The sequence below is a fragment of the Gopherus flavomarginatus genome, chromosome 4 (genome assembly GCF_025201925.1).
Source record: "Gopherus flavomarginatus isolate rGopFla2 chromosome 4, rGopFla2.mat.asm, whole genome shotgun sequence".
NCBI lineage: Eukaryota > Metazoa > Chordata > Testudines > Testudinidae > Gopherus > Gopherus flavomarginatus.
In genome coordinates this window covers 125571123-125587766 of record NC_066620.1, presented here as the reverse complement: position 1 = coordinate 125587766, position 16644 = coordinate 125571123, and the positions used below count along the sequence as shown (strand labels likewise).

The 16644-nt window shown below is 42.9% G+C and overlaps 1 protein-coding gene across 2 annotated transcripts in view; it reads right to left on the bottom strand.

Annotated features, from left to right (window-relative positions):
• The window catches only part of MCM9 (minichromosome maintenance 9 homologous recombination repair factor), a 78320-nt gene extending 62761 nt beyond the window's left edge, over positions 1-15559 (bottom strand). For both annotated transcript variants that reach the window (XM_050949472.1, XM_050949473.1), the window contains exons 1-3: positions 15458-15559; positions 13383-13705; positions 4330-4646 (exon numbers count right to left, since the gene is read on the bottom strand). In XM_050949472.1, coding sequence (XP_050805429.1) covers positions 4330-4646; positions 13383-13692 — 627 coding nt within the window. In that variant the 5' untranslated portion in view covers positions 13693-13705; positions 15458-15559. The remainder of the gene's footprint in view (positions 1-4329; positions 4647-13382; positions 13706-15457) is intronic.
• Between the last annotated feature and the right edge of the window lie 1085 nt (positions 15560-16644).

The following is a 16644-nucleotide window of genomic DNA, read 5'->3' as shown; positions in this document are numbered from 1 at the left end:
ATTGCAGACAACATTTTATTTCAGAAGGTTGAAAAAGCTACTGGGGGGAAGCTGTTATAGATTTGATTTTAACAAATAGGGAGGAACTCCTTGAGAATTTGAAAGTGGAAGGCAGCTTGGGTGAAACTGATCATGAAATCATAGAGTTCACAATTCTAAGGAAGGGTAGAAGGGAGTATAGCAAAATAGAGACAATTGATTTCAGGAAGGCGGATTTTGGTAAGCTTAGAGAGCTGATGGTAAGGTCCCATGGGAATCAAGACTGAGGGGGAAAAACAACTGAGGAGAGTTGGCAGTATTTCAAAGGGACACTATTAAGGGCCCAAAAGCAATTTATTCCGCTGGGTAGGAAAGATAGAAAATGTGGCAAAAGACCAGCTTGGCTTAGTCACGAGATCTTGCATGACCTAAAAAATAAAAAGGAGTCCTATAAAAAAATGGAAACTAGGACAAATTACAAAGGATAAATATAGGCAAACAACACAGGAATGCAGGGGCAAGATTAGAAAAGCAAAGGCACAAAATGACCTCAAACAAGCTATGGGAATAAAGGGAAACAAGAAGACTTTTTATCAATACATTAGAAGCAAGAGGAAGACCAAGGACAGGGTAGGCCCACTGCTCAGTGAGGAGGGAGAAATAGTAACAGGAAACTTGGAAATGGCAGAGATGCTCAATGACTTCTTTGTTTCAGTCTTCACTGAGAAGTCTGAAGGAATGCCTAACACAGTGAATGCTAAAGGGAAGGATGCAGGTTTGGAAGACAAAATGAAAAAAGAACAAGTTAAAAATCACTTAGAAAAGTTAGATGCCTGCAAGTCACCAGAAATGCATCCTAGAATACTAAAGGAGCTAATAGAGGAGGTATCTGAGCCTCTAGCTATTATTTTTGGAAAATCATGGGAGATGGGAGAGATTCCAGAAGACTGGAAAAGGGCAAATATAGTGCCCATCTATAAAAAGGGAAATAAAAACAACCCAGGAAACTACAGACCAGTTAGTTTAACTTCTGTGCCAGGGAAGATAATGGAGCAAGTAATTAAGGAAGTCATCTGCAAACATTTGGAAGGTGGTAAGGTGATAGGGAATAGCCAGAATGGATTTGTAAAGAACAAATCATGTCAAACCAATCTGATAGCTTTGGATAGGATAACGAGTCTTGTGGATAAGGGAGAAGCGGTGGATGTGGTATACCTAGACTTTAGTAAGGCATTTGATACAGTCTCGCATGATATTCTTATCAATAAACTAGGCAAACACAACTTAGATGGGGCTACTATAAGGTGGGTGCATAACTAGCTGGATAACCGTACTCAGAGAGTAGTTATTAATGGTTCCTAATCTTACTGAAAAAGTATAACAAGTGGAGTCCCACAGGGGTCTGTTTTGGGACCGGCTCTGTTCAATATCTTCATCAACTTCTTAGATATTGGCATAGAAAGTACGCTTCTGAAGCTTGCAGATGATACCAAACTGTGAGGGACTGCAACTGCTTTGGAGGATAGGGTCATAATTCAAAATGATCTCAACAAATTGGAGAAATGGTCTGAGGTAAACAGGATGAAGTTTAATAAAGACAAATGCAAAGTGCTCTATTTAGGAAGGAACAATCAGTTTCACACACACAGAATGGGAAGAGACTGTCTAGGAAGCAGTATGGCAGAAAGGGATCTAGGGGTTATAGTGGACCACAAGCTAAATATGAGTCAACAGTGTGATTCTGTTGCAAAAAAAGCAAACATGATTCTGGGATGCATTAACAAGTGTGTTGTGAGCAAGACACGAGAAGTCACTCTTCCGCTCTACTCTGCGCTGGTTAGGCCTCAACTGGAATATTGTGTCCAGTTCTGGGCACCACATTTCAAGAAAGATGAGGAGAAATTGGAGAGGGTCCAGAGAAGAGCATCTAGAATGATTAAAGGTCTAGAGAACATTACCTATGAAGGAAGGCTGAAAGAACTGGGTTTGTTTAATTTGGAAAAGAGAAGACTGAGAGGGGACATGATAGCAGTTTTCAGGTATCTAAAAGGGTGTCATGAGGAGGAGGGAGAAAATTTGTTCACCTTAGCCTCTAAGGATAGAACAAGAAGCAATGGGCTTAAACTGCAGCAAGGGAGGTTTAAGTTGGACATTAGAAAAAAAGCTCCTAAATGTCAGGGTGGTTAAACACTGGAATAAACTGCCTAGGGAGGTTGTGGAATCTCCATCTCTGGAGATATTTAAGAGTAGGTTAGATAAATGTCTATCAGGGATGGTCTAGACAGTATTTGGTCCTGCCATGAGGGCAGGGGACTGGACTCGATGACCTCTTGAGGTCCCTTCCAGCCCTACAATCTATGAATCTACGAATCTATCTATCTGTCGCTGGAAAAATCTTTGCTCGTGTCCTCCTGAACCAACTGACTTCATCTGTCTCAGAAGCCAAACTACCTGACACTCAGTGCAGATTCAGACCTGATCACAGCACCATAGACATGATTTTCAGTATCAGGCAAACACAAGAAAAATGTATTGAACAAAACATGAATCTCTTCAGTGTTTTCATTGATCTGACAAAAGCATTTGATACTGTCAACAGAGAAGGATTACGGATTATCCTCAGCAAACTTGGTTGCCCACCAAAACTGGTAAAGATCATTCATTTATTTCCTGAGGGGATGCAGGGTCAGGTACTTTTTAATGGAGATCTCATTGACTCCTTTCCCATTTCATATGGAGTCAAACAAGGCTGTGTCCTTGCCCTTTTATTGTTCAACCTCTTCTTCACCCAAGTTCTCAACCATGCTACAGATGGGCTCAACAGAGGCATATACATCAGATACAGACATAACAGCTCAGTCTTCAATCTTACAAGGCTTAAAGCAAAAACAAAAGTAACAGAACTACTAATAAGAGAAGCACTCTTTGCACATGATTGTGCCCTCTTAGCACACACAGGGGAAGATCTCCAGTGCATCACAGATTGCTTTGCTGAAGCATCAAAATTGTTTGGCCTCACAATCAACCTGGAGAAAAATGTGGTGTTGCACCAATCATCTTCACCACTCTATGCCATATCCCCTAGCATATCCATTAGTGGAATCCAACTAAAGCACGTTGACAGTTTTACCTCTCTCGGCAGCAACATCTGCCATGATGGATCTCTTGACAAAGCGATCACGAACAGGATATAGAAAGCTTCTCAGTCATTAGGAAAGTTACATAACAAAATCCTGAAATCCCACAACATAACCCTCTCAACAAAAATAAAACTTTATAATGCTTTTGTGCTCACATCTCTCCTCTATGGCTGTGAGACCTGGGCACCATACAAATGGCATATCAAACAGCTAGAGGCCTTCCATTTGCAGTGTCTGAGTGCCATTATGGGGATCTGCTGGCAGGTCAAAATTGCCAACCTGGAGGTTCTACAAAAGTAGAATGCCAGAAGCATCGAGGCCATGCTGATAAAAGCCCAACATGTTGAGTTAGACACGTCATTAGGATGCCTGAGTATCGACTCCCCAGAAAAATTTTCTATGGAGAATCAGCACAAGGACATTGGAATCAAGGCCGCCCCAGAAAGCACTACAAGAGTATACACTTTGGTGCAATAAAACTGGATGATCTTGAGAAGGCTGCTTTAAATAGATCAGCCTAGCAGCACACAACACTCAGAGCTTACCAAGCCTTTGAAGAGGACAGAAATAACCAATTGTTAGCTGCAGGGGAAATGCATCATACTACTGCTATAGCTATCAAGACACTCACCAATTACTTTGCCTGCCCGATCTGCTCACGAGCAAGCGTGTCATGGTTTGGACTTCAGAGTCACTCCAGAATCCACAACAAGAGAGAGCATGAAAATGTCATTGTTGAACTGATGGACTACACACACTTAATACTTAATTTATGAATACCCTAATTTAATCCAGGCATTGGCTGTACGTATTTCTAATAATGAATAAAAATGACTTCAAATAATATAGCCATATAGCAAATGGAATAAACTTGCATGGGTGTTTCTGCGGATATTCATTTTTCTAGTTCTTTAGCTTGAAGTTTTGGAATTGCAGGATAAAGGTGTCCATCAGCTTTCTTTTCACCTGGGCAATTGTTCTAAATAACTGTAAAGGGTTTATACAGTTCTTCCACTTATAGTAGCATGTTAAGAAATCTTTTACCAGTTACAAGGGAACAATTCATCACTGGCATAAACAGGTATAATTCTGTTGGGATTGCACTAGCTTACCCCAGCAACGAATGCCGTAATACTTTTACTAGAGTAATTTATTTTTCTACGATTCATTTATTTTATTTCTCCTCTTCCCTCTATTTTTTTTTTTTTACCTGTTCCTGAATTTTGATTTCTTGATAGTCTCTGCAGCTGGTCGGAACAGAGGATGTTCCTGAGAGACAACTGAATTTAGATGAATTGCAGCCTTCTTCATTAGGGCAGGTTAATGGACGGAAGAAAGCATAGTACTGCTCAAAATCAGCTTTGACCACGAAAACGTGCTTGCACTTGTTACACATGTAATCCCGTTCAAACTCCAGGACTTTCACTAGACTGGTACGAATAACAGTTCCAGTAACAGACAAAAAGTGACCCACATCTCTGGTTTTAGGGATACGTTCTCTGGTTAGCTCAGGGCAAACAGGCAAACCTGTTAAATGAAAATACATACATTATTAAGACCGCAAGTCTAAGTTTATAAACATGAAATGTATCTTCATTAGCAGTGTATGGTACAAAGCTGTTTTCTCAACTGGAAAAAGAGAGAAAGACAGATGTGAACAGCATCCATGGCCATTTCATTAATCTAACATACTAGTCACAAATATCAAAACACATAAGAGAATTAACATGGAGAGAAAATATAACAGCATTACAATCCTATTCTGACCAAAAGCTAAGCAGTAATTTATTGTGACTGATTTGAGGGTTTTTGCCTTCTCCTGTTCATGGATTTTTCTCAAATGAATTTATTAATTGAAATTATTTGATGACCTTTTAGTGAGTTTCATTTATTCTATGACTTTCATTTACCACCTTCTATGACTTGCTATTTATCTGCGATCAGCCATATAAATCATATGGTATTGTTTCCTTGGTTAAACAAGCATAACTCATAATCTGGTGTGAATTCCCAAGCTAACAAAATTTAAAATTCACATTCTGTGAGCATCTGACCTTAAAATTCTTTCCTCTAGGATCAATACTAGTAAAACTCACTTTCAGGAAAGTTGACAGAAAACAAATACAAAGGAGTTATGAACACAACTGAAGCATGTTCACTTATAAGTTCAAACAAATAGTCATAGTACATTTTTTGCAGTACTTGCCCTGCTCTAGTTCTACCCTAAGAGTCAATGCTGAGCCCTCCATTCTATTGGCCATAAGGCATTTAGAATCATGCAGGACAAAGCCCTTAGCTAGGAAGATTAACGTACCTCAACAGCCTACAACTCCTTTTCAAAAATAAATGCACTTTAGAATATTTGATATGTGATAACATGAATAGCTACCTCATACGAAGTTACTATTTTCTTTAATATTACATAGTAAAGTGAGCTATTACGTGTAACTGTGACAGAATTTCCCCTCCCTGCTCCCTTGGAACACTGGAGAACAATGTATTTCCTTATATTTTTGCCTTTGGCATAATTTTTTCCAGCAACAGGCATGAACTCTATGACCTTCATAAAGCATAGCACACCTGACACCAGGGAGAAAGCTGTAGCACTTCAATTGGCTACTGAACATCTTTGTGGCATGACTGTCTGAGTGAGCATCAGTAGGGCAGAGAGAGAGAGAGAGACTAGATTTGGAAGGAAATTAATGTATTTTGAGCAATACAGAGACTCTAATCCACTCATTTTACTTTGTTTCCCAAACTCTTTGCCTGAGGTGTACATGTGTCCTTGAGTAGGTTTTAGTACATTAGTAATAACATGATAGGTTGAGCTTTACACAAATGCTTTGCTACTGAGCACACACTGGTAGGCTAATGATAATTAAACAAAAACTCCCTCAACCATGAACAGATTTGCAGTGAAAGGAAATCTTATGCATTTATATTTGCATAATACAAAACTTCAAGTAGACAAGTTTATCTTTTAATTCCCTCTAAAGCAGAGGGGATCTGTGCAGCTGAGTGCAGCTTCTCTCACCCCACCTGACCCTAACCAGTGCATATGCCAAGGGCTGCTCTCACCCCCTTCCCTACCCAAGGGAGAAAGATGCTTTCTCCCAGTTTTGGATTCCTAGACATCCTTTTCCTATTCAAGTATCAAAGGGGTAGCCGTGTAGTCTGGATCTGTAAAAGCAGCAAAGAGTCCTGTGGCACCTTATAGACTAACAGATGTTTTGGAGCATGAGCTCTCGTGGGTGAATACCCACTTCGTCAGATGCATGTAGTGGAAATTTCCAGGGGCAGGTATATATATGCAAGCAAGCTAGAGATAACGAGATTAGTTCAATCAGGGAGGATGAGGCCCTGTTCTAGCAGTTGAGGTGTGAAAACCAAGGGAGGAGAAACTGGTTCTGTAATTGGCAAGCCATTCACAGTCTTTGTTTAATCCTGAGCTGATGGTGTCGAATTTGCAGATGAGCTGATGTTCCTATTCAAGAGCATTTTTTCCTTTGGTTAAATGAGAGACTATACTCTCTACTGTGTTCAGGGCTGTTCCCCCTGCTCCTTCCATAGCGGGAGGAAAGCAATGCCCTACTGACCCACTTTGGAAGAGCGATGAGAAACTCCACAAATCAAAAAGTTTCTAGTCCTTTATGCCCATTTAAGGGAAGACAGCATCTTTAGGAAATTATGCTGAAAGAACCTTTAATCCATGTAGCTCATCCTTTTTATTCCTGCAGCAATAATCAGCTTTTCTGTAGGTATGGTCTATCAGAAAAGTATTTGACTCCCATAGCGCCTGCTACTTCTTTGGTAGCTTAATCTATAACCCCATAACACTATGATTAAAAAAAAGATGCTCATTATAAAGCAAAGAGGTGTGCAAATGGAATCAGAAAATTGGTTTAGAAAAAGAAAGCTACATCACATTTAATGATTTTGAACTAGTAAGAAAGAAGAGGTCATGCATTCCTTTTATATCATAAAATTAATAGTTGCATAAAGTCTGCATAAATTGTAAAATGGGTGGCAAATTGTTTTATTTTTTGCTAGAGGAACTCACAAAACAGGATTATGAAAGACAGAATCACAATTCAGATTATGTTCCTGAATGTACGTATGTCTACTGATGATAACTTTTTGAAACAAGGTTTAGTGGGGTGAAACAGCAGATACTGTATATTGTATAACTGATTCTTCTAACCTGACAGTATTGAAAGATTAAGTAAACATATACCATCAAAATCCAGGGACATAGGTCTATATAATAACATTTTAATTAATAAACATTAAGTCTGTCTGATACTACTAACATCTGATAAATGCTTCAGCAATTTTTTATTAACTACAGAAATAAAGTCAACATTCAAAATCTTATATTAAGAAATTAATGGATTTTAGTACAGTATATATTTATATCAGAGTGATAACTTCTTGGAAATTATCATAAGCATCTCAGGCCTGATATAACTCTGTGTAATGGGAAACTGAAACCCTTAGCTCAAAGGCCAGGAGTTCTCCAGGCACAATACTAATTTTAGTAACTTTCGGAAAAGCTGCAATCACACTTGGCCAACATAGGAAACCACTAACTCCTGGCTTATAGGAGTAACCAACTTCAAGTAATCATGCATGGCATTGCTTTCAATATCAACATCTTGACAACAAATTTAATGTCAATAGAAAGGACAATACATTGTGACAAAAAGGATGAAATGTTCTTTTATTCCTGACTTCTTCCAACAATATATTCTGCTTTTAAAGTGAGCAGCAGGGGCGGCTCTAGGAATTTTGCCGCCCCAAGTATGGGGCGGCAAGCCGTGGGGGGCACTCTGTCCTCTGAAGCTGCGGGACCAGCAGACCCTCCGCAGGCAAGCCTGCGGGAGGTCCATTGAAGCTGCGGGACCAGCGGACCTCCTCAGGCAAGCCGCCGAGGGCAGCCTGCCTGCCGCCCTCGCGGCGCCGGCAGAGAGCCCCACACGGCTTGCCGCCCCAAGCACGTGCTTGGCGTGCTGGGGCCTGGAGCTGCTCCTGGCGAGCAGCACTACAAAAATCTGTACTACAAAAATCAATAGTGTCAGAGGAGTTACAATGCAGATAAACTACCCCCAAACGGATTAAAATATAACTCTGTCTTGTAGGGTATACTAGCCCCAACCATCTGTTAACCATGTCCCAGAATTGTACTAAAGCATCTGCAACAGTCATGCTGTTGAAGGGTTAGAGAGGGAAGAAGAGCTAACCACTCTCTGCTGTACACCCTGCTACTTTCCTAAAGGGTTGAGGTGCAAACAATGCTTCTCCACACCAATGAAAGAATGCATCTGAAACTAAGTGCAAACTCATGGAATTTCCTGACCCCTACACAGGTTTTTCCTGGTTAACTTCTATCCCACATAACAGGACCAGAGCCAGTGCAGTTCTATCAGCAGGCATCTGCCTTTCTCAGCACTCTGGATCCTCATAACTGCCTGATCCTGGGCATGAATTTTAACACTACCCTGGAATAGGGTGACCAGATGTCCCGATTTTATAGGGACAGTCCCGATTTTGGGGTCTTTTTCTTATATAGGATCCTATTACCTCACCACCCCCATCCTGATTTTTCACATTTGCTGTCTGGTCACCCTACTCTGGAAGAAGCACAGGACCACCTCAGGCTAGAGAAGTGCCAGGCCGCCATGGACGTTCTCATGGAGATTATCAACCATCACTCCCTGGTTAGACTAACACCCGGACAACTCCACCACCTTCACTTATGTCTAGGTAGAGGACATTCAACTGTGCCATTCCCAGTTGGACAGCATTTACATTTCTTGATTTCACATCTTGCTGGGCACATTCCTCCAGCATCATGGAGCTCTGGTCTGATGATTGAGGACAGGTGGCAGGCAATCTCCCTTTCACCCACGCACCTTGTCATCTAGTGGGGTGTGGGTCTGCTGCTCTATCTGGGCATGTACCTTTCTCCCGAGACCTCTCTGAGCTTCCAGCCTTTTACTAGGACCTCCTCAGGACCTGGAAGCTAGCATCAGCAACCAGGTGCATAGGGGCCACTGAGGTGGAGGACCTGCTCACAGAACCCCTGCTACATAGCCCCCATCTAAGTGTGCAGGGGATGGAGTCTTGATTGGTGTCAGAGGACAGTACTTGCTGGTGACACCAGAATCAGAGACCTTCTGGACTATGATCTGAAGGACTGGGTGGACCTTGCGGTACTTGGCCAGCAGGTCGGGCTGCCCACCCTGTGTGTCCACTGTCATATGTTGCAGTAGGCGAGGACAATTTTGCCTCTTGCTTCCCTCACTGTCTTCAAGAAGGTCCTGCCAGGATGGTGCTCCCTGCCCACCCCTTGCTCCTGGCCCTTCAGAACTCATCATCGAACCTGCAAGCTTCCCCAGTCACCCCTAAGGCCACCTGAGTTGCCTGAATGACATTTAGTCAGTTCGCCTCCAAGACATGCCCAGAAAACATCTGTACACACTCGTTCTTCATACCATCCACATCCTCACCTTTGTGTCTCCCTCCTCACCAAATGGCAAGACCTATTGCTGCTTGTGGAGAGAAAGGAACTCTGGCAAGCCAGTCTGTACTCCACTCTGGTTCTACGACCCAGTGGGGATATTAGTTGGAAGCTCCACCATGGAGCCATGACCCTGGGCATGTACTTGGCACAGTTCACACACTCCCCAAATATCCGTCCCTTCTGCGGCAAGAGGGAGACTCTGGCGCACATCTACATGGAGTGCATCAGGTTGCAGCCCCTCTTCTGGCACCTCCAGAAACTCCTGCTGAGGTTCTGGTTGCACTTTTCCCTGCACCTCCCTGCTGTTTGCATACCCCATCTGTCTTCTTGTCAACTTCCTCCTGGCACTGGCCAAGATGGCCAACCATCATACCAGGAGGAAGTTACTAGACAGGAGGGTGTTCTGCAACTGTAGGGTATATTACTAGTCCCTTGTCTGCTCATGCCTCTGGGCACAGCTCCTCTGGGCAGCGTCCACTGACTCCTCAGATGCCTTCGAGGAGCAGTAGCCATGAGTGCTGTTCAGGGTTCTATGCTTGGTGTCCCTCTCTGGAACAAGGATTTTCAACCTTTATCCTCATTCCTGTTTTGTTTTCTCCTTTGTTGTTCCCAGCAATCAATTTCAGCCTGGACTTAGTGGTTCCTCACTTTCAGTTGAGGGGGCAGGCCTTTAATACTGGGTTGGCCTAGACTCGCCTGTCCCAGTACTACAAATAAATACACAAGTTTTGGTTTAAGCCCCGATCCTGCAAGGAGCTCCACACATTAAGACCTTAGATTATCATTACACCCTCATCTTTTCCTCAGTTTCCATCCCCACCTTCATTTTACTAACTGTTGTAGATAATATTGGATTTGATACAGTACATTTGTCTTTATAATACATTAGTTCAAGTAATGTAATTTTTTTCTAAGAGACTTTTATGTATTAATATAATTGTACCTAAATCAAATTTAATATTATAATACAAATATTGTAATACAAATAAAAACAGTAATTATAACAATTCTTTCTCTGCACTGGTCTTGAGAATTTCAAATAATGCTCCTTTAATTGTAACCAAGCCTTTTATCTCGTGAAAATTTTCTGTTCTCTCATGCAGCGTTTTATAGAGGCAGCACCGGTTTGTTGCAAATTGTGTTGGGGGTTTCTTTGGCTTTGTTAATGAGGGCTACATTTTCTGCTTTTCTTAGACAAATAGCAGTTCTCTGTTGACTCTCAAAGATTCACAGAGTTTAAGGCCAGAAGGGATTACTAGATCATCTAGTCTGACCTCCTGTAGATCACAGGACATTACATTTCCTCCAATAACCCCTGCATTGATCCCAATAACTTGTGTTTGGCTAAGGCATATCTTCCAGAAAGGTGTCCACTCTTGATCTGAAGACATCAGGAGATGGAGAATTCACCAATTCCATTGATTGTTTGCTCCAATGGTTAATTACCCTCACTGGTAAAAAATTATTTCCAATTTGAATTTGTCTAGCTTCAGCTTCCAGCTACTGATTCTTGTTATTCCTTTCTCTGTTAAAGAACCCTTTAGTACCTAGTCTTTTCTCCTCGTAAAGGAACTTATACACCACAATTAAGTCATCTCTCAAGCTTTTTGTAGCTATACTAAACAGACCAAACTCTTTAAGTTACTCACTGCTAGGCATTTTCTCCAGCCCTCACATAATTGTTGTGGCGCTTTTCTACACCCTTCTCCAGTTTTTCAACGTCGTTTTTAAAATGTGGACACCAGAACTGTAGAGAGTATTCCAATATCAGTTGCACCATTTTCATATATGGAGCCAAAATCAACTCCCGATTCCTACTCGCTATTTCTCTGTTTACACATCCAAGGATTGCATTAGCCCTTTCTGCCACAGCATCAAACTGGGAGCTCATGTTCAGTAAGTCCACTAAATCCTTTTCAGAGTCGCTGCTTTCCAGGATACAATCCCCAACACTGTAGTTATGGCCTGTATTCCTTGTTCTGAGATGTGTAACTTTGTCTTTGGCTGTATTAAAATGCATTTTGTTTGAATGGGCCCAGCATACGGATCACTCTGCACTGCCCTGTTTCCACTACTGTTCACCATCCTATCAATCTTTCTGTCATCTGCAAATTTTATCAGCAATGATTTTATTTTTATTTACAGATCATTGATGAAAATGTCAAACCTTGTCAAGCCTCAGACTGATCCCTACAGAAGCTCACTAGAAACACCTCCATTCAATATTTCCCTGTTAACAACTACTGAGATCTGTCAATTAGCCAGTTCATAATCATTTAACTGTGTTCTATTGAAATTTTACAGTGCTAATTTTTAATCAGAATGTCATAAATATTAAGTCAGTCACCTTACAGAAATATAAAGTGAAAGCTCATGCTCCAACACATCTGTTAGTCTACAAGATGCTACAGGACTCTTTGTTGCTTTTTACAGATCCAGACTAACATGGCTACCCTTCTGATACAACTATGTAGTTACCTTTATCATTCAAACTAGCAATCTCATCCAAGAATGAAATCAGGTTTCTTTGACAAGACTATTTTCTGTAAAATCATGTTAACTGGCATTAATTATATTCTTAGCTTTTAATTTTTTAACAATATCCCATTTCAGCTTTTCTGTTATTTCCCCCCGGATTGTTGTCAGGCTAACCAGCCTATAGTTCTCCAGGTCATCCACTTAAGTTTTTTGGCATAACATTAGTACTCTTCCAGTCTTTTGGAATTACCCTGGTATTCCAAGAATTTTTAAAAATGAACATCAGCAGGCAAGAGATCTCCCCAGCCAGATCTTTTAGGTCTCTTGATGCAAGCTATCCAGGTCTGCTCCTTTAAGAATGTTTATCCCTAGAAGATGTTGTTCAACATCCTCCACACTTATTAGTGGTCTGGAAAGTATTTATCATTCTCCTTTGAACAAAGCACATCCTGCTTCTTTTCAAATACAGAACAGAAATATTTATTGAACATGTCTGTCTTTTCTGCATCATTAACAATTTTGCCATCTGCATCTAGTATAGGTTTATTTCATTGCTAGGATTTCTTTTGTTTCTAATATACTTAAAGTCCTTATTGTTCCTTACATATCAAAATTGCAAAAATAAAAACACAGAGGACAGTCATTTCTCCCACCAGGCACTGCACTAGTTCCTGGTAAATAGAGTACACTGGAACTTTTAAGGTGGGATGTACAATGAAGATTAAGGCACTGCAATGCTCAGCATTACGCTGCTCTGTTGCCCAGTGGAATTCAAAATCCTGAATTAGGTGCCAAGGGCTCTTTATATAATATATGGGGAGAACTATAATGATGTGGCCTAAGTTGCACCCCTTAAAGGGAATTAGGTGCCTAACTCTTGGCCAGAGGGAGGCATCATCTCTTTTGGGGATCCACAGCTGGGAACCCTCTCCTGGAGTTAGGCACCTACATCCTTTTTCAGGAAAAACTGAGGAAGAGCAAGTAGTGCTGGTGCCCCCTTATGATCTTTGGCCCATTGGTTATGGCACTCACCCAGGATGTGTGGACCTAGGTTCAAATCCCTGCTCTGCCTGATTGGAAGCAGGGAAATGGAACCTGGGTCTCGGATCTGTCAGGTGCCCTAACCAGTGGATTGTTCAGTCTTTAGGAACTTTAGGTGCCTAAAGGGTTAGGTGGCACCCAATTCTCTTGTGAATACTACCCTTTGTCAATAAAACATTAATCCACAACATCTCATGGAATTACACACCTCAATGACTCACCTGATATTCTGGCATGAAGATTCTGCTTAACGCTAAAATCATGAGTCTGGGAAGCAGATTGCAGAGCTGTCATGGCTGCCCTGCGCAATGCATTATCAAAAATAGGGAGCACTTCATTTGGAAATGCATTGAAATATTCTCCAATTTCCATGTTGGTCTCAAAAAGAGTAAGAGCATCAACAATGACTGGGTAGTGTCCCTCATCATCTCTTTCCTTTAAGATATGCAAAATGTCATTCCTGTGATGTTCCAAAACATAGGATTCAAACACTTGTCCAATTAGATTTACTTGGTCAGCATTTAATAGCATATTGAACCTATAACTGGAAAAGGGAAAAAACAGTTAAAGATCTAAAAAAACTAAAAAACAATTATTTTAAAGAATATTTTTTTAGGGTCACAAGTGAATAATGTAAACTATTTTACACTAAGTACATTATATACCTTGACAAAAATTTGTTAAACTGTGATAAAGATAGTTTGCTAAGTGTTTTTAAAATTATGAATGAAAAGTACCATATGGCAAGCATGCATATTATCTTTGGCTAGGGGTCCTAGTTCACACACCTTACTCAGTGAAAACTCTCATTGACATAAAAAAAAATTAAGATATTTATTTCAATTGCTATTAAGTGTCTCTCACAAGCTCTTGGGCCTTTTACAAACTTAACTGCAATGGGACTGTTCACATGCATAAAGTCAAGCATGGGCACATTTGCAGGATTGAGCTCCTCAGGGCTGTGACTATATTTGTCTTCCCTATATTTGTAGATAATACCTAACACATTCTGGGGGGTACTGACACATAAATAATAATAAACTATAATTACACAATAAACCTGTTATAGCAGCAACTTGCAAAGAACCAGGAACCTTCTCTCGCTCAAGTTTCCCATCTACGAAGTTTAGAGCTTGGAATGTTTTCCTCTGAGTCAGTGTGAATGGAATAAATATCAGTGAGTTTTTGTTTGCTTGAGTATAAATGACTTTTGGGCAACAAACAAACAACTAATCAAAACTTTTTTTTGTGAAGACCAGGTGCTCTGTGGTTCCTGTGATGTTCCTATTTCTAAACTTCCTAATGGACAGAACATATGTAACATAAATGTGTTCTTTGATTGGCTGAGTGTAGTGAGGGCTTCCATTCAGCATGATGGCATTTCTCTGTTAGTGTGTAAAGTGATAACTTTGGAATGCCATATCCGATCAGAATGGGGGAATAGGGAGTGCACACAGAGCCCCTGCTATGGGAGGAGGAATGAAGGGTCCTGGCATGAGAGGGAATGGGGGCTCACAGAGCCACTGATATAGGGGGAAGGGGCAAATGAGGGGATAGAAGGCACACAGACACCCTGGCATGGGAGAAAAATGGGGGATACTGATATGGGGAAGATGAAATAGGGGGCACACAGAGCCCTGGGGGATGGTGGTGAAGTGGGGGAGCAGAGAGTCCATGACATAGTGGGGGATCGGAGGGTGGCACACATGAAGCTTGTAGGGGGGAAGTGAAGGGACACAAGGAATCCCTCCCCTGGTATGTGCAATGAGCTCAGCCTACAGAAGCTACGCAGTGTGCAACCCCCTTGTTCCATCACTAGGGACTCAGGTGCCCCAGCTCCCTCAGGCCTGTCCAGCTGTGACTCTTTACGAGGGACATCGAAAAGAAGGGGTTGGAGAAGCGAGGCAGCCTCAACACCCCCCTCCCGGGGGCAGGCCTGCCTCTGTGTCCGCGCAGCGCCCAGCGGGCACACCCCTAAATGTCAGAGAGGCGCCCAAGAAGCAGCGAGGCCCGAGGGGCGTCTCCCCCGCCGCAGGTAGGGGCAGGGGCACAGGGCTGCTGCTGCGGTGCGGGAACCCTCCAGCCCCACCTCCCTGGGCCAGGGCAGCCAATCCCGCCGGGCCCTGCGGGGCTGGGGCCGCGCAGCGGGGCACGTGGCGCCGGGCCAGCCCCAGGGGAACAGGGAACTCGCAGCCACAAAGTTTCTCACCGGAGCTCCCGCGGCGGGGGAGGGGCCAAGCCCGCGCTCCTGCCCCCGCGGGCTGCTCGCCGCGCTCCCCTACCCCGCCGGGGTTACCTGCCGCCGCCTCCCGAGCCGGGCTCTCGCAGGCAGCCGCCGCGCTGCACCGAGCCAGCGACCCTGAGCGGCCACCCTCACCCGGCAGGAGAAGCGGCTCCGTCCCGCCCCCTCCGCTCCGCGCCCGGGCCGCCTGCCGGCTAGAGAGGCCCAGCGAGCCGGAAACGTGGCTGGGCGCAGCGTGAGAAGGACCGAGCCTCGGGCAGCAGGCGGAGCGAGGCCGGGAGCTGCGGTGAGGGGCCGGGGTAGTGGCACAAGCTACAACCACGGAGCAGTTTGTGCTACTAGCCCAGGAGCTGGAGGGGGAGCCGCGCTGGGCCTCTCGGGCGGCTCTGGGCTCTCCTGGGGCCGCGGGATGAGTTGGTGCTGAGCCCCCGCTGCACATCGTTTCTCTCTGGCCGCCCCCCGTCTGTGTAAACACGCGGTACCCTCCTGATCTTTCAGCCGGTGTCTTTACCCGTTAATTCCCCCACCACCAGGAGCCAGGTGGCCAGGCTCTCCTCGGAGTGCAGGGATCGTAGTAATCGGGACAGTTGTGGAAATAAAAATAATCTGAGCTGTCCTGCTGGGATAAAAAGAGGAGACCCGGGGCGGGGATTGAAGGAAGAACGAGGTGTCCAGCAGAGGCAGTCATTCTATTCCGTAAAGGAATTGAGGGCAAGAAGCAGGATTACATGTGGGTTGTTTTTTAAAAAATATTGTTTTAAATGAATGTTAACAGTTTTGCTTGACATGTTTTAAACTTGTCCCGGACAGCAAGTAACCTTCACTTTTAGCAGGTTTGGAACTTTTGAAGTAGATGTGCTCACCCGCCAAAGTGTGTCTGCCAGTCAGATCATCAAAAGGATATTTAAGGTATATTCTTTAAACAAGAAACACGGTTTTCAGAAGTGCCCTCAGATTTTGTGAGTGCTGTGTGTAACACTGTACCATCAAACTGCCTGATTTGTGGGTACAAGGGGGCATGTCTCTTATAGCCTCACCTACATGCATACATAGCTAAATACTAAGATTAGGCCTGAATAAAAAAACTAGAACCAATTTTTTTAAAAACAAACATTTTTTTTCTTTTTACCTGTGTGTTGCTCTTACTGCTGTTGAACCACTTCAAACTAAAGATTCATTCAAGACTACTGTTATCTTTACCTTACTAAGGCACCTTCTATGCTACCACAATAACTATATTA